This window comes from Heterocephalus glaber, unplaced genomic scaffold (genome assembly GCF_053883595.1).
Source record: "Heterocephalus glaber isolate CG9 unplaced genomic scaffold, H.glaber_assembly_v1.0 deba00001673, whole genome shotgun sequence".
Taxonomy (NCBI): domain Eukaryota; kingdom Metazoa; phylum Chordata; class Mammalia; order Rodentia; family Bathyergidae; genus Heterocephalus; species Heterocephalus glaber.
In genome coordinates, this window is record NW_028258410.1 from 22,958,047 (window position 1) to 22,986,046 (window position 28,000).

Here is a 28,000-nt window from a genome sequence, read left to right on the forward strand (position 1 = left end):
CCTTGTCCAGTCTCCCTGGCACCTAGGAGCGTCCATGTGGCCTAGGTGTAGCCAATGGAACTGGGGCAGAAGTGCCACATGCCACTCCCAGGCCTGGCCCCTACAGCTCAGCCCCGCTGTCCTCCACCCCTTTCCTCAACTGCAGGCTGAGTGCACAGCCCCAAAGGGACCTTGCAAGGCTGCCTACCAGCAGGAACACCTGCTTTGAACTTCCGTTCTGTGTGTTAAGCCTCTGAGATTTAGGAGTCTATCTGTCACTGCAGCTAGTGCTGCCCTGACACATGGAGCAACAGGACTTGCTGTTGAGTTGGATGTGGACGGCAAAGGACTCCTGGACTTGGCCTGAGCAGCTGGGTTATGGGGAACCTTCCACTGACCCCAGTCCTTGAGCGGCCCATTCCTGTCCCTGGCTCCAATGCGGTATGTTTTCAGAGTCCTGGTTGGGCCTGCATGGAGATTGAGCGCTGCACCGGGCAGCCTCACGTGCAGCTCTCGAGCCTCCCAGGTCTTTATGCAGCCTTGGCATGCATCACCTGTTCTCAGTGACTGCTCCAGCTTCTGTGCCCATCACCCCTTGACCTTGTTTGTTCCAGCCACCCTAAGCTTTCAGCTCCTTGCATAAACTCCTGCTCAGCCTGGAACAGTCCTCTTACCACCCCACTCAGCAGCCAACATTTGTTACCTTCTGCCAGGGTGCAGGAGCCAGTGGAAGCACCTTACATGTATTGATGCATTTACTCACACGACATCCTTCTGCAGTAGATACAGCTGGCTAATGCCTCACCCACTCTGCAGCTCTCAGCTCAGTTGGACGTCTTTCCTCACACCTCTGCAGGTGGGGTACTTTGTGTTCCAGGAGGCCTCGGGGGTCCTGCCATCTTCTGTTTGTGTCTCCCTGAGCACAGGGATCCAATCTTGGTTATACTTTGGTCCCCAGCACCTGAACCTGGAACATAGCATATATACCCAATGACTGTGGATGAATGAGAGCAATAGTATATAGAATTTAAGAGCATAAACTACACCCAACTGCTGGGTTTAGAGCCCACTTTTGTTCCTTGATAGAGTGTAAACTTGGGATGCCTCAGTTTCCACATCAGTAGCATAGGGTAAAAAAAATCCTAACTCATGAGGAGCTGCGGTAGTAGATTCACCTGCAAAGATGTCCATGCCCTGTCCTGAGACCTGTGACTGTGTTTGGCTGCATGGCAAAGAGGCAACTATGATCATAGACAGCACGAGGTGGCTGGCTGGCTGACCTCAAAATTAGAGCTGATACTAGTTTACCTGGGTGGGCCCAATATAATCCCAAGAGTCCTTAAAACTGGAAGAGGGAAGCAGGAGAGAGAAGCAGGGACATGGCAGCATGAGAAGGACTCCGCCTGGCATGGCGGGTGCTGAAGATGAAGGAAGGGGGCCACAGTGCGTGACAAGGGGGTGACTTCTTGAGGCTGGAAAAGGCCAGGGCACAATTCCTGCTCAGGAGGATGGAGACGGTTGTTGTGAGGATTCCTGAGGCAGTGGGCCTGAAACCCCGAGAGGATGGTTGGCCCCAGCTTATCGAGCAGTGTCTGTCACTATTACCAGATATTCAGGTATGCGGAGGCCGGCCTGTAGGGACCTCCCCGGCAGAATCAGGGCCCAGCACCTGTGGATGGGGCCTTGGACCCCTTCTCCCCTGAGAGGCAGGATAGCAGCTCAGTGGCCTAGAAACAGGGTGCTGGTGCCAAGGGTGCTGGCACAGCTGTCTTGGCCTTATTTTTAGTAAGTATCAGCAAGCTTGGTTTTCTGATTCTCCTCAGATGTCAGAGGGGAACGAAGGCTGAAGTCTCGAGGTGGAGTTCAATGGGGCGCCAAGAAGGGCCTAAGAAGAGCTTGCTGGGACAGTGGGGTTGGGGAAGTGGCTTTGTCTTAGTGGATGGGCAGGACTCTCTCAGGGGAGCGGTCATGGGGTCTTGGTCATGAGCACAGCTGGGGTTCCCAACACCTGGGTTCAAATTCCAGCTCCTCCTCTTTCTAGCTGTGTGTCGGCAATCAGAACCCTTCTACTTCTCCGTGCCTCAGTTTCCCTGTCTGGAAAATAGGGTGAAATTAATGTTCATCACACAGGACCATACCAAGGATTATAAAAGCTACTGTGTGCCTCTTTTAGGTACCCCTGGACTGGTAGCTGCTTTTCCTCCTTTTTCACAACTGTCTGCCTGCAGATGTCAAGAATTCTGCTTCCACAAGCAGTGGCCAGGCTAGGACTATCAGCCTGTCTGTGCTGGTCATCTTCAGACTTTGCTGTAGAAACTCCTTTCACAGTTCAGGAAACAGGAGACCTTGCCAAGCCCTCACAACCAGATCATGGCTGAGCCAGGACTTGAACTCCTGGCTGTCTGGTTCCCAAGGTCAAGCTCCTTGTCAGGCAAGGTGCTGCTGGGTGCATCCCACTCCTGTGGGCCTGGGATTGCTCCCCTGAGATGAGCACCTTGCAGGCCTCACTCACCCTCCGAGTGAGCATCCTGTGACATCAGCTGAGAGCTGTTTTGTCAAGTGTGCCCACTAGGGATGGGTATTATTGGGGCCATGGGGGAGCTGTCTGGCCCTGCGGAGCAAGTGACTCTGCCCTGTGCTTGGCATTTTTGGTTCTGCTGGTCTATTTTAAGGCAGAAGAGGTTAGAGTTTGTGTATGTGTGTTTCTCAGCTTGGAAAGCCGTCAGCTGAGCAGCTACCAAAAACAGCAACACGCTGAGTCCCCCCCCAGCTCTCCATCCTGCCTCCTCCCCTCTTTCCTTTTTGGGGACCTGAGAGGACCTAGTGATTTTCCTTGGTCCCACCGTACCAGCATCACGCTTGTGACCCCTCAACAGGGCCGTGGAGTTTCTTCTTCCAGAGCTCCAGCGTTGTCAGTTTTGAGGACAACCAAAAAGGTCACCCCGGTCCCCAGCAGGGCCCTGGGTCCCCTCAACTCTCTCTATGTCCCTCTGAGTCTAGATCCTTCTGAAAGTTTTGAGAGCCAGCCAGGCCTTGTTATCCCCATATCAGGGAGAGGAAACTGAGGCTCAGAATGAGAAGAGAGGGAACTCATCTAAGGCCACACAGTAGCACGCTGGTTAACAAAGGATATGGGTTTCTGAGAGAGCCAGGCCTGGCTCCATCTTGGGCAAGTGACTTCACCTCTCTGAGCCTCAGTTTCCCCAACCGTGACCCCAAGGAGCAAGAATATCTACTTAACAGCACTCCTGTGAGGACCGAACAGAAATCTGTGAGGAAGTGCTCAGCACGGAGTAGTGTCAGCCAGTGCCACACCCCTTCACCCAATTTATTTCTGCTTTCCCCTTTGCCATGCGCTTATTCTGCTGGCCTCTTGGGATCTTAAGAGATTGCTTTTTATAGTTAAGAATATAGTTCGGTAATTTTCCAGAAGGCCAGAGGGCCTGGGCATTTTCCTTGATAAGATTTCTTTCCTGTTTTCTTCCTGAAAGAATAGATTATTTTAATCTCAGGGGACATCAGGTGCTAGCTCCTTAGCCGTGGCAGCTGTGGCCTTTCTGCAGACTGATTATCACTTGGGGATCTGGACTGTAAGAAAATAAAAGCTTTCTCTTGCTAATTTAAGAAGGTAGGGGGAAAAAAAGAAGGTAGGATTTTTGGGTCTCCCAGAATGGGCTGGGCAGTAGAAGACAAATCATATGGTTTAGGGGACCCAGAGATGGAACCTTATCACCAAGGAGATCCCATAGCCATGTCCAGTGTGGAGGGCATTGTTACTTAGGGGGACAAATGACAGGTGCCAAACATGACCCCCACTCTGGTTGTTGGGTCCTAACCAGGCTAGAGACCTGATGCATCTTTATGACTGTTTAGTTGAACCATTGAAAGTTTCTTCTTCAACCTCCTAAGGATTGTTATCTTCGAGTTTATGGAGATATTGCAGCCTTTACTCTGGTTAATCATTTAAAAACCTAATTGATGAGTATGCATATTTATCAAAACATTCTGCTTTCACAAGCATTTAAGAATTTTCACAGTAAATGCTTTTTAGAAGCACTTCTCTCTCTCCATCCCATCCCTAATATTTTCCCTGCAGTTCCTCTGGCCTGAGCGGGAGGGTTACTCCGAGGGTTAGAGTAGATGAGATAATTTATTGAGCAGTCCCAGGGATCCAAGCATGAGTTAGGCAGCTCTGGTTGAATCCTCACATTAACGCCATGGAGTAGGCACTTTGATCCCACCCTACAAAGAAGGAAACTGGGGCTCGGGAGGAGGCAGGGATCTGTTCCAAGCCACAGTGCCTGGTAGCAGGGAGGTGACTGCTGCCCTCTTCTCCTTAATGGCAGCACTTGCCTGCAGGGAAGAGCTTAGCGGTGCTGGTGCAGGTGACCTTTACCGCCATATGGCAGTGGAGCTTGCTGCTGCGGAAGAGGCCTGCCCATTCCTCCTGCCAGGGCCTCAGAGATACCGAATCCAAGCGGACAAGGCTTGCATTCCCCAAGACATGTGGGCTGGAAAAGGCGAGCACAGAAAAAAAGAATCCAAGACAAGGAAAGCATGCAGTGTTGAAGCTCACAGCCACTACCGGTATGTGGCCATTCACACTTAAAGTAATTAAAATTAAGCTACACTTAAAAATTCATTCCTTATCACACTAGACACATTTCAAGTGTGGCTACTACATTGGACAGGGCAGCTACAAAACATCCACATCACCATGGGAAGTTCAATTGCACTGGCATAGAGCATAAGAGCACAGACTGTAACCAGGCCGGTTGGTTTTGAGCGTTGGCTCCAGCCCTGCAGTTACCCTGGGCCTCAATTCATTCACCTATAAAAGGGGGATAAGAAGCCCAGCGAAGCCCATTCATCTGGCACAGCTGGGACCAGTGGTTAGTCAATTAATCGAAGCAGCAGGAAGTTCTTTTATATGATAGACATCTTAAACACTTTATTCGGTTGAAAACATACACATATGCTCATTTTCCAATCTCTTTGTGAGTTTAGGTCAGTTCATGAGCTTTGCACACTGGCCTCCTTACACAAACCACACCCATAATCTGTCTTCCAATGTCCCATTTTATTTAAAGTGGAGCAAGGGACCTACAGACACTTCTATAGCAACAGAGTACAGAATCCCTCTAGATTTTTTTTTTTTTTTTTTTTGCTACCGGGGATTGAACTTGGGTCCTTGCTCTTTCAAGGCGGGCAGCGGAACCACTGAGCTAAATCTCTGGCCCCAGAATCCCTCTAGATTTTTGTGGTTATTTTCCCCCTTGATCTTTTGTAGTTGTTTCTTCCACACCTAATTTAACAGTATTTTTAAGCAATTAGTCTTTATTGAGTTTTCTTTTTTGGGGGTACTAGAAATTAAACTCAGGACCTTGCACTTGCCAGGCAGGCATGGTGCCACTGAGCTAAATCCCTGGCCCTTTATTGAGTTTTTATAAAAACAAATCTCTTTCTTTTGCACTCGTATTTCCCCAGCTTATGGGATATCTAATTCAATTACCTCCATACAATAACAAATGTGGCTTGCACAAACTGGTTTGGGAACAACCCCAACAAATTGTTGGCAAACATGCTGTTCTATAGCAGAGATCCAAAAGGGACGGACAAGGTGCCAGAGAGTGGCCTGCTTGCCCTGAGCATTCAGAAGTCCCATGGCAGGTGAGTTGCCCTCAGACAGAATGGAGAGTCAGCCCAATGAGCTGGTTAAGGAGACTGGTAAAGAATTACTTTGTCACACTACATCAGGAAGACTCCATAGCGTGGAGTTGTCTCTGGAAAACATCTGTCCAGCCAAACACTCCGTTTCCCAGACTCCCTTGCATCCACATATGGCCATGTGACCAGCCTTCACCAATGGGGTGTGGGCAGGAATGGGGGATATTACTTCCAGGCAGGGCCTTTAGGAAGCAGGTGAACTTCTCTATCCTTGTCTTCAATCTAGATATGGTGGAGTCACAAATGTAAGTCACTGGATCATGACATGAAGGAAGGCTGCCGCCCAACCAGGAACACCTGCTAGCAGCTAGCATTACTCTATTTAATACACTTGCCATGTGGGACTGCCATGAGGATTAAAGTAGATGATTCATGTGTAACACTCTGTAATAGGAATTTTCCTTTTTCTTCAGATTTCCGGCTAAATCCCCAAAGCTGCAGACTAAACACCCCTATATTACAGAGAACCATGTGGCTCACACCTGCAAAACTTTGAATAAACAAATTACATGAAATATTTAGATTAGTTTGGGACACATGTTAACTCTTAATATTATTCAAACTTGTACATGATCAGGAATCAAATTATCTCTAAGTTTTATTAGTTTTAAGTGATAATAAGAATGAATATTTTTGTGCTGGTAGAAAGCTATGATTTTCATACTTGGAGGTTTTCATAGAACAACTGAATTTCATAAAATATTTATGAATCCAAATACGTAACATTGCTAACTCCATTTGCAACAGAAGAATGAGGGGGAAAGCTCCAAGTACTATTTACGATCACCCTCATTGTTATGGTTGGGTCCAGATGTCCTCCCAAAGCCTCACGCGGTCATAGGTGGCTTTTTCAGGGGTAGGTGAATCTAGAATGTGTGATGCTGGGGGGTTAAGGGCGTGTGATTACTAAACCAATACACTGATTGGTTTGGTCCCGCCCTAATCCTGGTAGTCTGGATAAAATAAAAGGTGCAGAAAGATGCTGTTAAGATTTCCTTGCTGCTTTTGCTACTGTGTAGGTGCCATGAACTGTTTCCCCTCTTCAACGCCCCTCTGGCATGGGCCACTCTGCCTTAGAACTAGCCAGTTATGGACTGAAATCTCTACAAACTGTAAGCCAAATAAACTCCTTCTCCTTTAACTTTGGGTGTCGAGTATTTTTGTCTCAGCGATGAGAGAAAAGTAACTAACATGCTCATTTTCTGGAAGAATGAATTTTGCAACACCTCAAAATAGGAAGGATGTAATCTCAGACAGTGTAAAAAACAGACCTTCAGATGGAACCCATTTAGGGTTAGGAGATTTCACTGTGTTGCCCTTATTGTCAAGACTAGTTCACTGGGCCATGTTTGGAGACCCCAGGTACAGACTACCACAAAGGGTACAAGCATTCAGAGCTATTACTCCCTTTAATCCTCATGACACCAGAAGACTGGGGCTGTCTTAGTCCAACAAAAATACCTTAGATTGAGTGATTTATACAGACACTTGAGATGTCCAAGATTAAGGTACTGTGGATTCAGTGTCTGGGGAGGGCTTGTTCATCAGGAATGGTGTCTTCTATGGTGTTCTTAAGATGGTGGAAAATCAAAACTTCTTTCCAGCTTCTTTTATAAGGGCACTGACACCATTCATGAGTACTCTGCCCAGATCACCGCCCCCCCAGGTTCTGCCTCTTAGGATCATCACCTTGGGGACTGTGTTTCAATATGGATTCTGGGGACACATTCACAGCAGGGATCATCACCTGCATTTTCTTTATGGAGATATTGCAGCTCAGAGAGGTTAAATGACTTGCCCAGGGTCACACAGCTGGGTCTCAGCTTTTGTTTCAGAGTGTGCATGTTCCTGAAAGAAAATTATCTTTTCCTCTGGGTTGAATAGGTGTTGGAAGGACCTGTTCCAAATGGCCATGGAGGGACCCAGGCTCCTTCTTTCTTGTGGCTTTGTCGTGCTCTACAGCCGAGATTCCCATCCTGGGACAACAGACATCTAATGTTTCTGTGGATGGAATTCAGGGGTTCATGAAATTGAAAATGAAAATAATTGCATCTTTATGCCCACTATCTCTAACATTTCATGCTTCCTTCAATTTTCATTGGAGACAATAAAAGAGTATCAGTAGAAATACCTATCTGTTGCCAATAGAAATCATAGATATCTTCATAACACACAGCAGTTGTTGCAGGTAACTTAAAATACCATTTGTCCTGTCACCACGTTGAAATTACAGTAATTAGACTACGTCTTGTTTCATGTGTTAGTGACAAAGCACTTATATCACTCATGTTAAAATTTTTGGCTACTATATTTGTGCTGAGTCAGGGAAGGGACTCAGGAGAACTTTGCCTCTGTGGGGCAACTGTGGGACCCTGTGCTGACCATCTGGAGCAAGGGGTAAGGCAGTGTAGATGCCACCCTGGATTCTGGTTAGGGGAAGCACAGGGCAGATGTCAAGAGAGGAAGTAAGGGGAGTGGACTCCAATGGGATGTGTCAAGATGCAGAGACACAAGAAGGCCAGGGGGACATGGAGAGCCATCCCTGGAAGTAAGCAGGGAGGTAGAAGTCAAAGGTTTGACTTCAGTCCCCTAGGTTTGACTCTCTGGGGTTCCAGGCAGGACAGAAGCTGCTTAGAGGCTCAATTGAAGATGCTGAGCCCAGTCATGAGATGGGAGACCTCACTCTGAACGCCAGTGGAGAAGGCAGTGAACACACAATGGCTGAGGACCAGACCAATATGCCTGGGTCACTTCCCTCAGGTCTGCCTGGCAGCTCAAGGTGATCAAGAGGCCTAGCCCCCTATTCTTCGATTTTTCCAGATTAATTCTAGTAGGAGAGAAAAAAGATGGCCCCAGGCAAAAAATGCACCTCAGACCTAGCTTCATTTCAGCTGGAGGGAACTGTGAGCACGAGTTGTTAGTACATGAAGCATCATGGCCACCCTTTCCCAGATAAAGGTGGGGCACTTCCCTGGGAGGCTGCCTGAGTGGCCCCTTGAAAAGAGCCCCCAGGTTCCATTACCGGAGTAGCTGGGATGGGCATGGTCTGGTGGGCTCCCTCCTCTGCAGCACTGAGCAAGGGGCCAACATGTGCGGTTGTCCAAGAATGGTCCAGAAACCAGGAGGAGGGAGGATGCAGAGCAAGAGAGAGGATGGCAGGAGTAGAGCCCCAAGAAGGTGAGGGAGGGAGGGAGGGAATGGCAGGCCTGTGAGTCCTGGGGGCATCTGGCCTCACCCCAGAGGGCTGCTCTGGGCTGCAGAGAGGTTAAGCAGAGACACATCCACGATCATGCTGGAGACAGATCCTTCTTCTGTCTGCACAGTGTGGCCAGGGAGAAGGCACTGACTGTCGGCCCAGGGACTGGAAGTCATCCAGGGAACAGATGGAGGCCCCATGGCTCCGGCAGGCCATGGCCCTTACAGGCAAGGTTTAAATATAATCTGTTCAGAAAAGAAAGCCGCGACATCTAGCACACATAGGAAAGAATTCTAGGCCTAGCTGTGAGGCCTTGGACAAATCTCTTCCCTTGTCCAGATGTAGGCTGCGTGCACTTCCACATCTGGGGACCAGGCGGCACACTGAGGTCTGAGGCCTGCGCTGGCTTGCAGCCTCTCCTTTCTTCATACACGCAAATGCCACTAGAGGGCAGCAGCACATTACTGTTACTCCTCTTCCAAAACACCTGAAGGCTTTCTTACTACTTTCACGGATTTTAACGGCATGGGAGGTTTGTTAAAGTAACCATAGAGTTCTGGCCTCATCCCTCCAGATCTTCTGTAGGTTGGGAGGGAGCACAAGATATTTCCATTTCTAACAAATTTCCAGGTAATGGCTGATGCTTCCGGTCCGGGGACCACACTCAGAGAACTGCTTTTGGGACTTGGAGGCGAGAGATGAGCTCTGACCCACGCAGCCGGGACCACTGGGAAATACTGAGAGCAGGGCAGTCACTCCAATTCTACGATATGCTTATTTTTCTAAGTCCTATCACACCCCCTCCTTTAAACAAGAAAGATGTAGGGCCAGGGATTTAGCTCAGTGGTTTCGATGCCTGCTGCGCAAGCGCAAGGATCCGAGTTCGATCTCCGGTACCAAAAAAGAAAGAAAGAAAGAAAGAAAGATGTAGTCTCTCATAAATCGACAAATTATAATTGTATATATTGATAGGGTACAAAGGGATGCGATGATATACTGTGTACATACAGTGTGGAATGATTCAATCAATATAATCAACATATCTTTAACTTCAGACATTTATTTTTGTGGTAAGAACATTTCAAAATTGCTCTCTTAGCAATTTTGAGATATACATTATTAACTATAGTCACCATACTGTACACTAGATCTCAAAAAACATATTTCTTCCATCTGCCTGAAGCTTTGTACCCACAGACCGATAGTCCCTGTTTCCCCAGTGCTCCAGCTCCAGTAATCAGCAGTTGACGTAGAAGTGAGACCACATATAAATGAGACCATGTGATCCTATTTTTCTGTGCCTGGTTTATGTGACTCAGTATAATGTCCTTGTCATGGTTTGGGTCCAGATGTCCCCTCAAAGCCTCATGTGGTCATAGGTGGGTGAATCTAGAGTGTGGGATGGTAGAATTAAGGCCGTGTGATTGCTAAACCACCACATGTGAGTGATTGGTGTGGCCCTGCCCTAATCCCGCTAGTCTGAATAAGATAATAGGACCAGAAAGACACTGTGAAGGTCTCTTGTTGCTTTTGCTGTCTCCTGCTGCCATGAACTGTTGGCCCCTCTGCCACCCTGCCTTTTAGCCAGCCAATGATGGACTAAAACCTCTACGAACTGGGAGCTAAACAAACCCTTTCCCCTTTAACTTCAGATATCGAGTATTTTGTCTCAGTGATGAGAGAAAAGTAACTAACACAGAAATTTGGTACCAGCAAAGTGGGTACTGTTGCTGTGACGTTACCTGACCATGTGGCTCAAGAGCCAACAGCCTGATCCAGGAAAAATGATGAATCATCCAGACCCTTCAGGAATGAAGATATGGGTCACTCCACCAGGGAAAGAACCACGGCCTGCTGAGGTGCTTGCTGAAGGCCAAGGGAATACCCAATGGGCAGTAGAAGAAGGTAATTCTAAATACCAGCTATGACCCTGTGATCAGCTACAGAAATGAGGACTGTAATTGTACTATTTCTCTTCTAATACTGGTTCTTAAGGATTGTTAAATGTGTTATAATGTTCAAGTTATGACATGTTAGGAATAAGCGTTACACAAAGAAAACTTGCCTTCTATTCTGGGGAGGGAATTAGTGTGTTTCTGTTTGTATGCAGGGTACTAATAACATGTTAGGCAAAATTGTGAGCTCATCTTTGTATCTGAGACTAGTTTAAGGAAATGTATCTGGGGGCTGGGGATTTAGCTCAGTGGTTCTGGCACCTGCCTCGCAAGCACAAGGTCCTGAGTTCAATCCCTGGTACCAAAAAAAAAAAAATGTATCTGGTTGCCAAGTTGACAAGGGGTGGATTGTGAGGGTTGATTGAGTGTGTCAACTTGAGAAATTTGGTTGAGAGAAGCTTAGCTGATTGGCTCAGCAATTCCATGCCCTAGGGCGTGGGAGATCCACCCTAGGGCTACTCCTTGCCTGGATGTTATAAAGGGGAAATAAAGAAGGACACAGCTGCTTCTATTTCTTTGGAGGAGCTCCTGTCTTCTCCTTGGACATCATCTCCTGCCTTCACCTTAGACACCATCTCCTGCCTTCCAGCACAGACTCTTCAGCTTCCGGAGTGAACCCATCAACCTCCTGATATGGACCCCCACAGGACACTGCAGTGAGCTCCAGACCTTCGACTAAATCCTTGGGTCTCCAATGTGCAGACAGACCCTCTGGACTCTTCCTCATCCAACCCTGTGGGTGGTCACTGTAAGCCAATCTTGTAAATTCTTGTATATATTTATGTATCTTGTGTTATATCTGTTTCTCTAGCAAGTACTGACTGATACAGTCCTCCAGGTTCACCCATGTTGTAACAAATGACAGAATTTCCTTCTTTTTAAAGGCTGAAAGTATTCCATTGTGTAGTATACATTTTCTTTATCCATTCATCTTTTGATGGACAATTATGTTGATTACATAACTTGGCTAATGTGAATAGTGCAGCAATGAACATGGGACTGCGGGCATCTCTTTGATATGCTGATTTCAAATCCTACAGATTTATGCCCACAAGTAGAATAGCTGGATGATACATTAATTCTAGTTTTATCTTTTTGAAGACTTCCATTCTGCTCTTATTTTTATTATTTACAGAACAAGTATTTATTGAGCACCTATTATGTGCAGATACCTCTGTTCTACAGAGGGATAATCTGACAGAATAGGACCCAACTCAGTAATTGCTGTCCTAGATAAATGTCCAAGAGGAGTGTTTGCAAATTTCCAGCAGAATACACATGCCACAATGTTCACAATGCCCTGTTCATAATAGCTCCAAACTGGAAACTACCCAAATGCCCATCGTGAATAGAATAGATAAATAAATTGAGGTATATTCACATAATGGGACATTACATGGGGATAGGAAAGAATCAACTATGGTTGCTTGAAACATCGTGGATGAAACTCACGCACATGGTAGAAAGTGAAGAGAAAACAAACACCAAGCACAGAAAAGAGTATACTGCATTATTTCATTTGAATGAAGTTCAGGACCACGTGCAATGCTGTGTGCTGCTGGAAGTCAGGGCAGGGCTTATCCTGGGCGGTGCTGAGAGAAGCTCAAGGGGCGTCTGGGAGGTGCAGGAGGTGCAGCATCCCGCTGCTGCGCCCAGTGCTGACTGCACGGTGTGCTCGGGACATGAGCACGGGACAAGCTGAACACTCGTGATCTGTACACTTCTTATATGTCATTGAAAAACTTAAGAAGGGAAAGAAAGGCCAGGGAAGGGGGAAGATAAGCAGGAAGAAAGAGAGAAGCAGGTCAGGCAGACTCTGGGTCCAGCCAGTCTGACTCCTCCAGCCCTAGATAGAGAGGGAGATTTTTACCTCTCAAGCCTCGGTTTCTCCTCTCCAGAATGGGCACCATGACAACCACCTCTCATCCCACACGGTGCCGCACAGAACGCACCAGGAGCACAGGCGCTGCTTGATAAACCCTGTGAGAGCGTGGTCACCCTTGCCACTGTCCTGCGCACACCCCAGGCAGGCCCACGGGGCCTGGCTCTGTGTTCTCGCCACATTCTCCTCTGCTTTATTGTGCTTTGCACTATCTTTTGAGACAGGGTCTTGCGGTGTTGACCAGATAAGATGTTTTGTTGCGCTTTTTATTAGTACATTTGCAGTACATACCGTTTACATTCTCATGTGGAGTTGGCACGTCTACAGAACACATTTTAATTCCCTTTTCATCCCCTTCCCCTCTTTCCCTCCTCCCTCCCATCCCTTGATCCTCTTCCCATTTGAGAAAGATCTACCTCCCTACTTCCTATTATCTATCTTTTATTTTGCTCTTTGTTTTATACTTTAGGTTTCTCATATAAGACAAACTATGCAATGTTGAAGCTTGTGTGTTTGATTTATCGCACTTAAAATTATGGTCTCAAGGTGCATCCATTTTCTTATAAATGACTCGTTTATCTTTCTTTATAGCAGAGTAGTACTCCATCATTTGTAAGTACCACATTTTCTTCATTCATTCATCTCTTGATGGACTTATAGGCTTCTTCCAACATTTAGCTATTATGAATTATGCTGCTATAAACATGGGTATAATATGAAGTCTTTAACTTTTTTTGAAAGATACCTAGAAGGGGAATATGTGGGTCAAATGGGATTTCTACTTTTAGTTTTCTGAGGAATCTCTATACTGATTTCCAAAGTGGTTACACTAGTTTATATTCCCATCAACAATGTCCTTTTTGCCCATAGCCTTGCCACCATTTGTTATTATTTGATTTCCCAATGATGGCCATTCTTTCAGGAGTGAGATGGAATCTCAGTGTTTGGATTTGCATTTCTCTAGTGGTCAGCAATGTCAAACATTTCTTGATGTATTTTTTTGGCCATTTATACTTCTTCCTCATAAAAATGTCTGTTCATTTCATTTGCCTATTTTTTTTCACTTGCCTATTTTTTATTGGGTCCTTATTTTGGCAGATCTAATTTGTTGAGGTTTTAAAAATACATATGCTAGATATCAATCTTTGCAAAATAGCTGGAGATTTTCCCCTATTTTGTAGGTTGTCTCTGCTCTGTTGTTTTTTTCTTTTGGTATACACAAGTCTTTTAATTTGATAAGATCCCATTTGTTGATTCTTGGTTCTACTTCATGTGCAACTGGGATTCCGTGTAGGAAGTCCTTGCCTCCATCTATGTCTCCAAGAATTTTACCTATTTTATCTTCCAGATTAATGTTTCTGTTTTAACATTTAGATCTTGAGCCATTTTGATTCTAGTTTAGTACATGGTGAGAGATATGGGTCTGGATCCAACATTTGCACATGACTAGCTAGTTTTCTCAGCACCATTTATTAAAGAGGCTGTCTTTCCTGCAATGGATGTTTTTGGTCCCTTTGACAAGTTCAAATAGTCGAATGTGCTCGGGGCTGTTTCTGCATCCTCTATTCTGTTTCATTGATCCACCTGTGTCCAACAGGTCTTGAACTTGTGGGTTCCGGTGATCCTCCCACCTCTGCCTCTTGAGCAGCTGGAACTACAGGTCTGTCCTTGAGTTAGGGTATGGAGGGTGCTGGGCAGGTGGAAGGATCCCCCTGGCCTGTTGCTGCCTCTCACTAAGGAAATCCTCCGTCTTCCTTATCACCATCAGCATGGAAGAGCATGGTGTGCCCAGGGCCTGGGGACAGGCAGAGAAGAGCTTTCTGGAGAGCATGGGCCTGGAACACTTCGTTCCCCTGCACCCTCTAACTCAGCCCCAAGGAAGTGAATGGAGAGGGTTTCCTGGTGATAGCCAGGCTGGGCCTGGTCCATCTGGCTTTGAGAGCCTCAGAGAGGGAGAGAGTCAGCCTTGTCTTAACCTGTGACCTTCGCCCCGATACGTCCCCCTTGCCCACAGAGAGCTCTGGGCCCCGCCTTTGCCCCACTCCCTGACTGGCAAAGAATCACAGCGGCCCCACTCCGTGTCTGGGAGGTAGGGAGTCTTGCGTGCTGCCACCTCCTCCCCAGGGCACCTTCATCCCGGGGCTGCCGGGCAGCCAGCCTCCTCTGCCCATCTCCAGGTTCTCATATTTGGCCCTCTGTTGGGTTACTCCTTCCCCACATTAAATCCCTCCTTTTTCCCCTACGTTGACTGAAAGAAGTTCATTACAGAGGACCTCCTTACGGCGCTACGTATGTGAGATTTAAGAACAGGAAAACTCAATCACGGTAATAGAAATCAGAACAGCAGCTGCCTTCGCATGGAGTGGGGACAGGGAAGAGGGCCAGAGGGAACTTTCTGAGGCGACAGGAATGTGCCATAGCTGGGGGGAGGCGTCAGTCACACACGTGTGCACATTTGTGAAGACTCACTAAATCATGAAGACATATGCATTTAACTGTGTGTGAATCATACCTCAATAAAATCAGTTTAAAAGGAAGAATCCCCTGTTCAAATACCAAGCATGTGAGTCAGGGGAGAAGGACCCCATGCCCCCCAAGAGACACTTTTCTTTTTCTTCCACAGCTGCCCCGATATCATGCAGCCAGCTGGGGTGCACCTCACAACTGCTCCAGAGGTATTTTCTTCAGCTGCACCAGACTTCAGACAAACCTATCCCAGAGGACTCTTCCCAGCAGCCCCTCTGGATGATTCTGCCTCCAGCAGCCTCCCCAGTTAAGTCCAAGAGGGGCCCTATCCCTGCCCATGACCAAGCAGAAAGTCTGCTGCTGCACATGCACAGCGCCCCTCTTTTCCTCCGTAAGCAACCTCCTTAGGCTCCTTAGCAGGTCAGCCCAAGAGCTGCTCCCCTTTATGCTGCGGCGTGAGTCCTAACAAGTCTTTCTGGGTGGTATATTCATGCCCATGAAGGATTTTTCTCTCTCTAGTAGAGCATGCTGAGCTGGGACACCGAGAACTGGTAACACCGAAGGCCACTGGCACTGAAAGTGGCCTGGAGCCATGGCTGCTAACACTGAAGCCAGCAAGTAGCAGAGAATGGTGGAGAAGCATACTGAATGCCTGAGGCCTGCTGGTGGCTGTGGGCTCCAAGTGACAAGGAGGGCTGCTAACCCGAGAAGAGCTGACAGCCAACAGTTTAGGGCTGTTAACACTAAAAGAACTACACGTTGCCAATTCGTAATCTCCAAAACATTGAGCAGTAATGGCCAGCTGATGAGGAGCACCTTGGGAGCCCTGCAAGCACGCTCCTCTTTAAGGGCCCTTGAGAAGAGGATGGACAGTGATGATGGTCATCAACAGACTCAAGACCCAGCCCATGTCTGATTTCCCTCTTCCATGTGGCCAAGAACCTATGGGCCTGGGGATTTAGCTCAGTGGTTCCACCGCCTGTTGCACAAGTGCAAGGACCCGAGTCCCATCCCTGGTACCAAAACAAACAAACAAAAAAGAACCTATGCAAGCCAGGGAAATGTGGTTTCTAATTTTCTGGTTGGATCCTGGTTCAAACACAGTTTCTATTTTTAAACAAACATGGGTTGACCATGGAGGAGGAGGTAAATATTTGGGTGTTTTTTTTAAACAATAAAACATGACATCCCAAACAGACTCTCACACCTGGCTTGGTTTATTCCAGGCTGTCCCCAGTCCCCAGGAGGGATCCTTCCTTCTCCTTGCTTTTCTCCGTGCTGAGGCACACTGGCCCAGGTAAAGTGCTCATCATGGGTGCTCACAAAAATTTGTTCTTGCAAATACAAAGGAGCTTTCATTTATTTTTCTGACTTTTTTCAGGACAATGTGATGTCACCTCGTGATGGTCATAGAGAATTCAGCCACTCAATTCTCTCTGGAGGGAAGGGCATTCTTGGAAAGCACAAGCCCACCCACAGGTTTACACATAGCCTTGTGTTGAGTTTACAGAACTCCAGGAAAGGAAAAGAAGACTCAGAATAGCCACATGGCCCCTCTTCACCGCACTCCAGCCAAATGGCCAGTCTCGCCCAGCACTGCACCTGCTGCAGCCTAATTATTCAAGGAATGGTCATCCCATCTCCTGCCCAGAGAAGCTGGAGAGAAAGCTCACTGTGTGATTGATGAGGCTGTGCACAGGCCAGGAATGAGTCAGGAGCACTTGGAAGCCTTGGCCAATCTCCCAGGGTCTGAGTTAGAAGAAGGGGCCTGGTCATGCACCCTACTGTAGCACAGGGTCCAGCAGGACCAGGCAGCTTTTACATGTTCTTACCCTCCTGGCTGTGGATGGTGGACCCAAGTTGGACTGCTGCTTGCAGCCAAGCATGGGCAGTGGCCATCTGTGTCATCTCGGGACACAGGGCCACCTGCTAGGGAAGTGGGCACCATGTCTCCCTTCCCAGCTGGCTCTAGAAGGCACCGTTCCATGGACTTCGACCCCTGGCAGGTGGGCAGGGCCTGGGCAGGCACAGGCGGTGCTGGGTCTCCAGTCGGCAGAGGTGGTTCTGGTTGGACACCCGGGTGGTCATGCCCAGCCCGCAGGTGGTCGAGCAGGGACCCCAGGCTGTGCTCCACTGTGGGCAGGAAACACCAGGGGGCAGGGGAGCAACGAGGCCAGCAAACTGGTCTCCTAGGGAGAAGAGTGTAGAGTCAGACTGTGAGGGCCAGGCGTGGGAGCCAAACCAACCACTGGCTGGTGGTCACCGTCACCGCGATGCTGCTCAAGCTGCCCAACCTCTCTCGAGCTCGGTTTCTTCTCTGTAAATTTCCTAACAATTGGTTGTTGGGACTGAATAATAGAATGGTTGTGAAGTACTCAGCACAGTGCCCGGTACCTGCAGCCACTCTAGAGATATGTTAGTAGGCAGCTAGGATGGTTCCCCAATAAATGGTGAGGATTCTTGTTTCTGGATCCACCAAACTTCTCTAATAAATGCTGTGTTACAGACAGGAGGTGCCACCTATGTGAGGCGGGGCTGTGACCTGGCGACAAGGAAGCCAGAGATTCCAAAATTTTGTGCCTGGAACAAGATAGTGGGTCACCACAGTCTAGCTTTTTCTCCTCACTGGTCTCCTCTGTTATATGCTGGCATCCTTCCAGTCCTGAGAACCAGTAATTCACAACTGGAAGTGATTTTGCTATCCCCCTGGGGCACTTGGCAATGTCTGGAGACACTGTTGGTTGTCACAGGTGGTGATAGTGGATGCTACTGGCATCTAGTGTGTAGAGCCAGGGATGTGACTAAACATCTGGAGGGCTCAGCTGTGTAGAATGTGCTGTGGGACCAGGCACAGGGCAAGCCCCACCATACACACAATTACTCAGCCCAGATGTCACCAGTGCTGAGGCTGAGAAGCTTATGCACACATGTCTGCATGTACCATGTCCTACTGTCTTTTGGTTTCTTGGGGCATTTGTTCCAGGACTCCTCATGGATACCTGAGGCTACTCAACTCCCTTGTATAAAATAGTTTACTATTTGTATATAACCTAACCTGCACACATCCTCCCATAGACTTTAAATCACCTCCAGGTTACTTGTAATACCTAATGCAAAGCAAATGCTATGTAAATAGTCATTATACTGTATTGCCTAGGGAATAATGACAAGAAAAAGACCTGTGTATGTTCAGCACAGGTCCAGTTTTTATAATAACATTTTCAATCCACAGTTGATTGAATTTGTGGATGTAGGACCAGTGGATACAGGCATACACATATAATGGGGGACCAAATTTGAGATATGGTTTCCTCCCTCTCCTCTCCCTCTCCCTCTCCCTCTCCCTCTCCCTCTCTCTCTCCCTGTGCAGGGGATTGAATCCAGGGCCTCATGCATGTTAAGCAAGCTTCTACCACTGAGCTACAGTCTCAGCCCTTTTAATTTTATTTTTATATTTTTGTGGTACTGGAGATTGAACCCAAGGCCTTTGAACCGAGCTACATCCTTAGCTCTTCTAAAACTGTTCTTGTTTTTGCAAAACATTTTGAGACAATCTTGCTAACTCACTAGGTTGCCCAGGCTGGACTCGAACTTGTGGTCCTCCTGCCTCAGGCTCCCAGAGTGCTGGGATCACAGGCGTGCACCACTGCACCTGGCCAGCCCTTTTATTTTTTACTTTGAGACAGGGTCTTGCTATGCTGCCCAGCTGGCATGTAACTTATGAGTAGCTAGGGGATTCCTCTTTTGATAAATCCAAATAACGCTGTATTGGTAATATTATATACACTATGAATACACTAGTACATGTATTATAAATACGCTGTAACAGTATCTTTATATGATGTGATAGTATACCTCTACCGGGAAATATAACAATTTGGTTCAAGCACCCGAATCCCTCCCTTCCCTCCTCATGCTGCCACCGACTGTTATTTTTAATCCTCTGATTTACAGTTGTACGCTGAAAAGGCTGCTTCTTGTTTTGCGGGTTTTAAAGCGGCCTGGTGACTTCCAGTCCTCTTTCCACATCTCCCTCTCCCAGCTTCTTAGGCTCTCCTTCTCCTTCCTGTGCCTAAGAAGCCAGGTGACCTCGGACGCCCCAGGGCCTTGGCGGCTCTGCCCTTGCCGCCGGCCACCCGCACTCACCTTGGGCCCCCAGCTCCGCACCCTGGTCGCACACCCACTCGGGGCAGCACTTGCCGGGCAGCTCCACCCTGCGCGGCCAGGGGCAGTCGGCGCTGGGCAGCCGGACGTCCTCGCTGCACAGGGGCAGGCAGGTGAGGCCGCCGTCCTCGCAGCGGCAGCGGACCCGGCAGTGCGGCTGGAAGCTCTCCCCGTCGCGGTACCGGCGGCCGTTCACCTCGCAGCCTCCGTCGTCCTCACCCACTGCGGAGGGAGCAGAGAGCGGCTCAGGCCTGCAGCTGGCTGGGCCGGGCAGTGTCTGATCGCTGCACCCCGAGAGCCTGCCCGCCTGCAGCAAGACAGAGGGTCACCCGGTCCCGGCACAGCGGTAGCTGAAGACAGCAGTAATAATATTTGACTATTATTTACACACTAGTATTTTGTGCAACAATCTCATTGTCCTGCTGTGTTTTAGTCATCGCTCTCAGGTCCGGGCCTAGCTTGCTGGCTGTGTGTTTTAGGTAAGTTACTTAACTTCTCTGAGTGGCCTGAGCCGCAACAGCGATGAAACAGTAATTAGCACCTTCAGGTACAGGAGGTGATGTGAACATAGACAGCACCCAGCACTGAGCAGGGCAGATAGTGGATGCCAGGAAACACTCTCTGAATGAAGTCCTCAAGGTCTGTCATAGCCACCTCTTCTACTGGACATGCGCTCCTTGAGGGCTGGAGCTGGGTGCTCCTCCTGCCGTCCCCTGAGCTAGAATATGTGTATGATAACCACTGTGCTCCTAGATGGAAGTAAGATGCAGTTTCATCTCAAGAAACCCGAAGGACTCATGGGCCAGAGGGAAACACATTAAAGCTGCCGCCGTGTCCAAGTCAGAATGAGAGGAGAGCCCTGGAGAGAGTGAGGTGCCCAGGACAAAGGCACAGATGCATGGGCCTGGGGAGTGCCCGAGGCTTCCTGGAGACCCTGTGACAACTGAGCAGGTCTGGGGAAAGGATTCGTTGGCAAAGTCCTCCTGGGTCTTTCGTGGAAAACCTCCAGTAGGTCCATGCACACAGAGGGGTTCTGGAACAGCCCTAGCCCCCAAATGCTGGCTGCTGTGGGAGTCAGGCCTGAGTGACTCCACCTCTGAGCCTTGGAGCCTGCTCCTCAGGCCACCAGAGGATGAAGGGGAAAATGCATTGAAGGCATTTCGCCCAAAGCCTGGTATACAGCAGATGCTCAGTAAAAGGCAGCGGGCCCTGTTCATCCTTCCCAGGAAGACAGGACCAGTGTCTGATGCCTCCGCTCACCCCATCAGGCCTCAACCCTTTGGCTCTAATCCCGGACCCTTTGGCCTGGACCACAAGGTTGTCTAGTTCCCTAGAAAACGCAGGGGCAGCTGCTCCTTAATCCGCATGTTGGCCTAAGTCCTGCTGCCACAGCCCTGAGGCCCCCAGGTCGCTGGGATATCCTGGTAAACAGAGGCTTGTTTAAGAAAATCAGCTGGAGGGTGGTAATTTAGCGAGGTTTCTTGACATCTCCCTTGGGTCATCAGCTCGGACCTGGTTGGGGCTGGGGGGAGGGGGGCAATGATCCCTGGGCACCCCCCCCCATGATCTATGTGCACCTGTGTGTGCTGCCGAGGACCACAAGGGCCCTCCAAACCGAACCCTCTTGGGGTTCCCCTGCCCAGCCACACCCGCCTACGGCTGCCAAAGCCCCCCACACACACACACTAATGCCTTCCACTGAGCTCCCATGGCCTCTCCCGGGCTCAGACCACAGTCTTACCCTCTGGGAGTTCCTGTGTCCCTCCTCCCCCCTGGGAGTCCGTTTCAGGCTCTGGGTTTTTGTTGGGGTTTGTAACCTTCAGTCACTTGCAAACTCTGTGACCTAGGCAGGAGACCTAACCTCCCTGAGCCCCTGTTGCCTCATCAGCAGAACAGGGATAATAATAGGCCTACCTCGAGGTTAAGGGTAATATGAAACTGTGCCCATGAAGGCTCCGATTCACGCATGGAAGCCACCAGCCTCCAGACTCTATTTGGTTTGAAATCACCGAATCTGTACAAACACCCACAGCTGCCAGAGCAGGGCTGGAACACGGAGAGAGGACCAGAGACCAAGTAAACCCTGGCCTGCAGGTGCCTGAAGTCTGAATCAAGAGGGAGTGATAACAGCCCCTTGATGAAATTATGACAGTAATATCCGCTATCTACTAATTATGTGGTGAGTATCAGGCTATAGAGTGCTGGAGCCTGAGGCGTGGAGCCAGATCCCTAAGTTCAAATCCCAGCTGGCTATTACAGCCTTGGGCAAGTTGATTAACTTCTCTGTGTTTCTCTTTTTTTGGTTTTTTTGGTACTGGGGATCGAACTCGGGACCTTGTGCGTGTGAGGCAGGCGGTCGCACGACGGAGCTAAAGCGCCCGCCTGTTCTCTGTGTTTCTTTATCCCATTTATAAAATGGCGGTGGCATATGTATCTACTTCATATAGTTGTGAGATTAAATGAGTTGATATTTGGGAAGCCTTCCATACCTGGCACTTGGTAAGAGGGTCAATAAATAAACTCTGCCACATGAATCGCTGTGCCATGGTGAGTCCAGATAATAGCTGTGGAAGTGTTACTTGTCTACAGTTCTCTTTAGACACATTTTTCATTAGCAATCGTCTGAGTTTATCTTACAAATCCTGCCTGTCTCTTACTGAATGAAGCATTGACAAGGATTTGCTATTGATAACTTTCCATCTATAAGTTTTGTTGGGTGTTTTTTTATTTTGGTTTTTTTTTTTTCTTTTTTTGGTACCAGAAATTGAACTCAGGGCTTTGTGCTTGCTAGGCAGGTGGCCCAGGTTTTACTGTTTTGTTTTTTTTTAAACAAGACTTTTCCTATGCATGCACTCATTGTAATGATTCATGAGCCTTTGCCCGCCTTCTCTCATTCTTATTTTTATAAAAGTATGACATGCACTTCGATGAAAGAGGCAAATTATTCTACAAAGCTTATTATTTGAAAAAAACCTCTCATCTCTTTCTATTTCTCCTAAGCAGTGGTTTTCTACTGGGGTAGTGATGCCCCTGGGGCACTTGGCAGTGTCTGAAGACAGACTGTCGAGCCTCAGGAAGGGTGGGAGGGTTGCTACTGGCAGGTGGGGGGTGGAGTTTGGGGATGCTGCTGAATGTCCCTCAGTGACAGGACAGTTCTGCAAACAAGAACTCTCTGGCCAAGGGTGTCACCAGAGCACAGTTGCCAAGCCCTGCTCTAAAGCATCAGAGGATGCCAAGGCCTAGGAAGCATGGTGTGGAATGTCACATGCCCCAGGTCACTGGGAAATAGCACACTCAGGACTCACACTGTGGCTCAAGGTGCCTAGTCCCGGAGACAGAGTGGAATTTGCTTGAATTTATTTGAAATGGCTCCAAGCTGTGTGACATGAAGCCTGTTAGCTAATACCACTGAGCCTCAGTTTCCTCTTTGGTAAAATCGGTCTAACAGTACTTAGACTCACACGATTATTAGGAGGCTGATGTGACTTGTGCAGGAAGCCCTTCCCCAGTGTCTGACACACACTATGCCCTACATAAGGGGCTGCCTTCATATTTTCCTCGGTATGACAAGGGTCTCTGAAGAGGATGATGTCTTCTGGGTTGAGGAGTGTGGGAGAGTTTCTCAGGGGAGAAGATATTTGGGCTTGGCTTTGAACGTGGACCGTGACTAGGACAGGTAGCGAAAAGAGGGCTGTTCAGATGGGGCCGCATGGTCAAAGCAAAGGCCAAGAGGAGAGAGGCAGGCAGCGGGGCCCCCAGACTTAGCTGCATGGAGGCAGGTGAAAGGAGAAAGTCGAAAGCTGCTCTTTGGCTCCAGACCATGGCTGTGACCTCCCGCACCCTCCAGGAGTCCCGCAAACCTGCTTACAAAGGCACACGGCCCTCCGGCCACCAGGGCCAGCTCTGAGCTGGCAGACCAGGCCCTGGCTGGGGTCGCAGACGTGGAGGTGGTCGCAGGGCTCTCCCAGCCGCCGTGCACAGACCCAGCAGCAGCCACAACCATCCAGCACCAGAGGTGCTCCCAGCGGGCATCGGGACTGTGGCCAGGGGCAGGCACACGGTGTCGGGCATAGCTGGGCACACACCTGCAGAGACAGAGGCCTCACTCAGCCATGAGCTTTCAAGGCAGGCAGTGGGACCCTCCCAACTGTCCCAGGCTGGGCAGTGTGGGCTCTGTATCTTGGCCTCAGAGTCACACAGATCTGGGCTTGAACCCTGGCAGTCCTGTGGCACTCTCTAAGAGGCAGTGTGGGGTTGTGGCTATGAGCGAGGACTCTGGACCAAGTTTTAGTTCTGGCTGTGCCCCTTAATTGCTGAGTGGCCTAGGACAAGTTACCTAAGCTGGCTGAGCCTGGGTTTCCTCATCTGTGACAGGAAGCCAATCAGAGGGTCTCAGAGAACTCGCGTAATCATGAACATCAGACCCTTAGTATGTGGCCTGGCAGCAGGAGTTTCTGGGGCATTGAGCTCTGACAACCATCTTTGTTAAGGGTCCTGCCCTGCAGGGGGTCTAGGAAGGCAAGAGCAGCCACCCAAGGCCTAGAAGGGCAGTGTGCACAGTGTGTTTGCCAGCATACAGGTCCTTATCCCGAGGGCTGAGTACATCAAGCCATATCATGGTTGCTTTTGGTTTTGGGAAGAATCCAAGCATGTTTCTCAACCCTGAATGTACAGCAAACCAGCCAGAAAAATTGGGAAGAAACAGAATCCCAAGCCCCTCTGGGACTCACCAAAGCAACTCCCAGAGGCTTGTTTTTGTTGTTTTGTTTGGTCTTTGTGGTGCTGGGGATGGAACCCAGGGCCTCATGCATGCTAGGCAAGTGCTCTACCACTGACCTACATCCCCAGTCCTTTTTTATCTTTTTATTTTGAGGCATTTGCCCAGGTTGGTCTTGCATTTGCAATTCTCCTGCCTCAGCCTTCTGAGTAGCTCCAATTACAGGCGTGTACCATTGTGTCTGACTGGACTCTGCATTTTTGCTTTCTGGGGGTTTCTAAAATGCAGCTAGGTTTTCAGTAGCTCTGCTATCATGTCAGCCCTCCCTGCTGCCATGTACAGATGGGGAAACTCCAGAGAGGGGAAGGCACTTGCTGACAGCTGGAGGGTTATCTGCAGATCTGGGAGCAGGGCCACATCCCACTCCCCTGATGAGGACCCAGGGACCTCGTGTGCAGCTAGACTTTTCCTTCAAGGCTTCAGTCTGAGAAATCCTGCTGCCCTTCCCCACCCAGGCCAAAACACAAGAAACACCAAAACCATGAACCAGATGTCAAGAGCTCCCTGTAAATCCGTTTGAAGGTGGGGACCAGGAGGTGGGGATAACTCAAAGGTGTTCCCCACAGGCCCGTCTGTGAGAGGCCAATCTTAAGCAGGATCATTGAGGGACTAGAGGGCTTTATCTAGAGGCGGGAAGGCTCTGGGCTTGGGAAGAGGAACTAGTGACCTCATAGCTCCTGTGTGGCCCAAGCAGGTAATGACCTATGTATGCTACTCCCCACCTTGGCCTTCCCCAGCTCCCCTCCCTGCCAGTCTTTCAATTTTCTGCAGCTCCCACTATTGCCACCAGGGATCGCCCTGCCCTGGCTGACCAAGCTCTCCAGGGGGCGACAGAGAGGGCCACTGGAACCCCAACCAAGGACAGCACTCTGAGGAATTTCAGCCAAGCTTGCCTCTCAGGGTGTAGGCTGGACTGCAGCACAGAGTCCCCTGGAAGGTTGTTAGGAATGCAGCATCTGGGGCCCTTCTTTATAACCTGAGTGTGTTTTAATAAACCCAGAGGTGCTGCACACATAACTGACCCAGGAAGCGATAGGCTGGACTTTTTCTCTTCCAAAGCACAGGCTCCAGCTCCCTTGGTCATGGGCAGTGGGGGCTCTGACCAGAACTGTCTCAGGTCCCTTCCCCCTGTAAACTGGGGCACCAGGAAACAGGCCTGCTGAGCATCTGCCCCCCTCTGTGAGCTTCCTCTACCTGGCTGCCTTCTGGTTTCTGCAGGTCCCGATACCCAGGAGAACCTATTAATGACACAGTGACTGTCGCAAACTGTGGCCACCTGGTATGGTGCGTGCATGCTGTGCCTGGACACTTTAAAATGCATGTGTGATAGAACCCCTGTGTGAGGCCCAGTGGCATGTCCATTTCAAAGATGAGGAGACGGAAGGTCAGAGCCACATAGTGAATAGCTAGGAAGAAGTGGGATGAGGATCAGAATCCAGGTTCATGAGAATCCAAGGCTTGGGTTCTTAATTCACATGCCCACCTCTGGTCATCTAGGGGCTCCAATGTCAGCTTAGCTTCTGCCTCAATTTACCTGTCTGTTTACATGGACAGTGACAGGCCAGGGAGGGTGGCCTGGTGTGGACGAGGAAGGTTATACCCTCTCTGGCCTCCCTTTACCTCCGCGGCCACCCCAACCACTCCTTAACTACATTCAAGTTATCCCATCACACCTCAGATGCCCCAGAGCCTTGCTATGGCCACTAGGGCCAAGGCTCTGTGGGGGGAGCACTAGGTGTGCAGCTTTCTGGGCCCAGGACCCCACAGCCTGCCTGGAAAACTCAGAATTCTCTCTGAAGAGGGTTGTGGCTTCGCATGTTTGCCATGACCAAGGCCCTGGGTTTCTGTGTCGGATTCTCATCGGCTTCCCAGGACGAGGGTCTCCCCAACCGGTGAGTCTAGGAAGACAATATACTTGGCGTTTTGTAATCCTGAACCCCAGGTCCCCTGCTCCAGCTGCTCAAGTCACCCACTTGGGCTCATGTCCTTCCCACCCCCAGGGGAGACCAATGACCAAGACTGGAATGCAGCAGCAAGAGTCCTCAGCCTTCCTCAGCAATACTTCGAGAGATCCAGGGGGAGAAATGCCTGCCTGTGCTCCTCAAGGGAGCATGACAAGGTGGCAAGGTCTTGGCTTGTGGGGGGGCCAATCCCTTGGCTCTGGAAACTCAGCATTTGCTAAGAGGACAGCATAGCTGGGCAGCTGTGGCCTTGGCCCGAGGGGGTGGGGAGACACATACCGGAGTCCGCCAGACCCCTCCATATCTCTTCTGGGCTCCACCATGTCCCTCCTGTATTGCCCTGATGTTCCTTTGCTGTGTGGATTTGGGCAAGTTTCTTGCCCTCTCTGAGCTTCATTGGACTGAAACTGGGCTTAATGATTCCTCTTGGGCTTGTTGTGCATGTTAGGCAAGGTGGATGTTTTACAAGCCCATTGAAAAATGTCCCTTGCAGCTCTGGGAGAGAAGGTCATTGCTCCACAGAGTGGGTCCGGACCCCTACCCAGCCAGGGTCACTGCCTGAGGGAGCATGGTGTCCTCCCAGCCCGAGGTTTCCAATCACTTAGGCACCACCCCCGCTCCGGTCCTGGCTCGGAGGCAGAGCAAGTATATCGTGCCTTCGTCTCCTCGTCTGTGAGGACACCTGCCCCTGCCTTGTTATTGGGGTGGTGGGGACTGGTAAGGGTCATTCAAGGAGCACTCGTCATGTTCCGGGCAGTGCTGAACCCAGAGGGAGCATTGGGAATGACTGCCACAGAGGCCTCGGGAACATTCAGCTGAGGCAGAAGCTGGGCTCAGAGAAGAAAGGGGGCCCACCTGAGGTCGCACAGCAGAGCTGACAGCTGTCTGGGGCCAGGGAGGGAAGCCGGGCCTAGGCACGGGGCCTGGACTTCATCCAGCACGGGGCCAGCAGGAGCTCTGCGCCGGCTCCTCGGCCATGCCTCCCGCCCACCCACCCCACCGCACTGAAGAAGACAGCGGTGAGTTCAGGGCCTGCAGCCCCTTACCTTGCAGAGGATGCAGAGGAGGGCGCAGGCCAGGAGCTGGGTCTGTGGTGGGCCTCTCATGTCACCGTGTCCTCGCAGAGTCAGCCTCGAGCCGGGAAGCAGGACCTACACGTCTTTAGGGTTCAGCAGCTGTGAGGTCACTCCCGGGCATGTACTCCCCCCCCGACACACACACACACACACACACACACTGGGCTCTCCATCCCTTGCTCCTCTCCCCATCCTCGTGACCCAGTGGTGAGCCCATTTACCTGAAGGTGAGACGGTGGAAGCCACCATGGGGGTGCCTGCCCGTGAGTGTGCGTGTGCGTCTATGAAGCCAGAGCCAACGCCAGCACCAAGAGCCTGCGGCAGGCTGGCAGGGCCCTCTCTCGCTCCTCCCAGCCCTAGAGAGCTTCAGCCCTCACTGCTACCAGAGCTGCTGCGGCCCTGGCTAGCTGGACCCCTGCCCCACCCCAGGGACTGTGGGCACCGGAAGCATCCGCCAAACACCCTGTCGCTGATCTGACTCCGGGCAGCCTCGGCCTGGCCTGTGGTTTCTGGCAGGAAGATTGGCAGCTACCCAGAGGTGGGTGTGACCCAGAGCAGAACTTTCCTGGGCAGCTGGTCTGCTCTTGGCAACGAGGGGCCTCCGCAGCCTGCTTCCCCACTGGAAGGTGGCCCGCAGTGGGTGAACCCAAGCAGGCTGGACCTACTGTGTGCTGTGCTTGTGGGGCACTGCCAGATGATCTGGTCAAACCAAATCCACTTTCTTTAGTTCAGCCAATTCTGAGATCTCCTCTGGACGGACTGGGGACACAGCAGTAACCCTGGGACAAAGCCAAGAGGAAGAGACATTAGTGGCAAA

General features: G+C 49.9%; 1 protein-coding gene and 1 long non-coding RNA gene across 3 annotated transcripts; one reads left to right on the plus strand and one right to left on the minus strand.

Annotated features, from left to right (window-relative positions):
* Nucleotides 1–808: 808 nt before the first annotated feature.
* On the minus strand, nucleotides 809–27,950 carry Ccn5 (cellular communication network factor 5). 2 transcript variants are annotated; one of them, XM_087197839.1, is made up of 5 exons: nucleotides 27,405–27,950; nucleotides 27,154–27,266; nucleotides 23,238–23,454; nucleotides 19,352–19,591; nucleotides 809–946 (listed from the first exon to the last, which is right to left on the minus strand). In XM_087197839.1, the coding sequence occupies exons 2-5, from the start codon at nucleotides 27,211–27,213 to the stop codon at nucleotides 822–824; spliced, it is 642 nt and encodes a 213-aa protein (XP_087053965.1). In that variant the 5' UTR covers nucleotides 27,214–27,266; nucleotides 27,405–27,950; the 3' UTR covers nucleotides 809–821. The 2 variants fall into 2 exon arrangements, with proteins under 2 accessions (XP_087053965.1, XP_004858240.2); XM_004858183.3 differs by lacking the exon at nucleotides 809–946 and adding an exon at nucleotides 16,548–17,394 and having other exon boundaries at nucleotides 27,405–27,940.
* LOC147822210 (uncharacterized) lies at nucleotides 9,895–16,399 on the plus strand. Its single transcript, XR_015446097.1, has 3 exons — nucleotides 9,895–10,807; nucleotides 11,447–11,605; nucleotides 15,363–16,399. It is a non-coding gene; the product is annotated as an uncharacterized LOC147822210 (long non-coding RNA).
* Nucleotides 27,951–28,000: the final 50 nt, after the last annotated feature.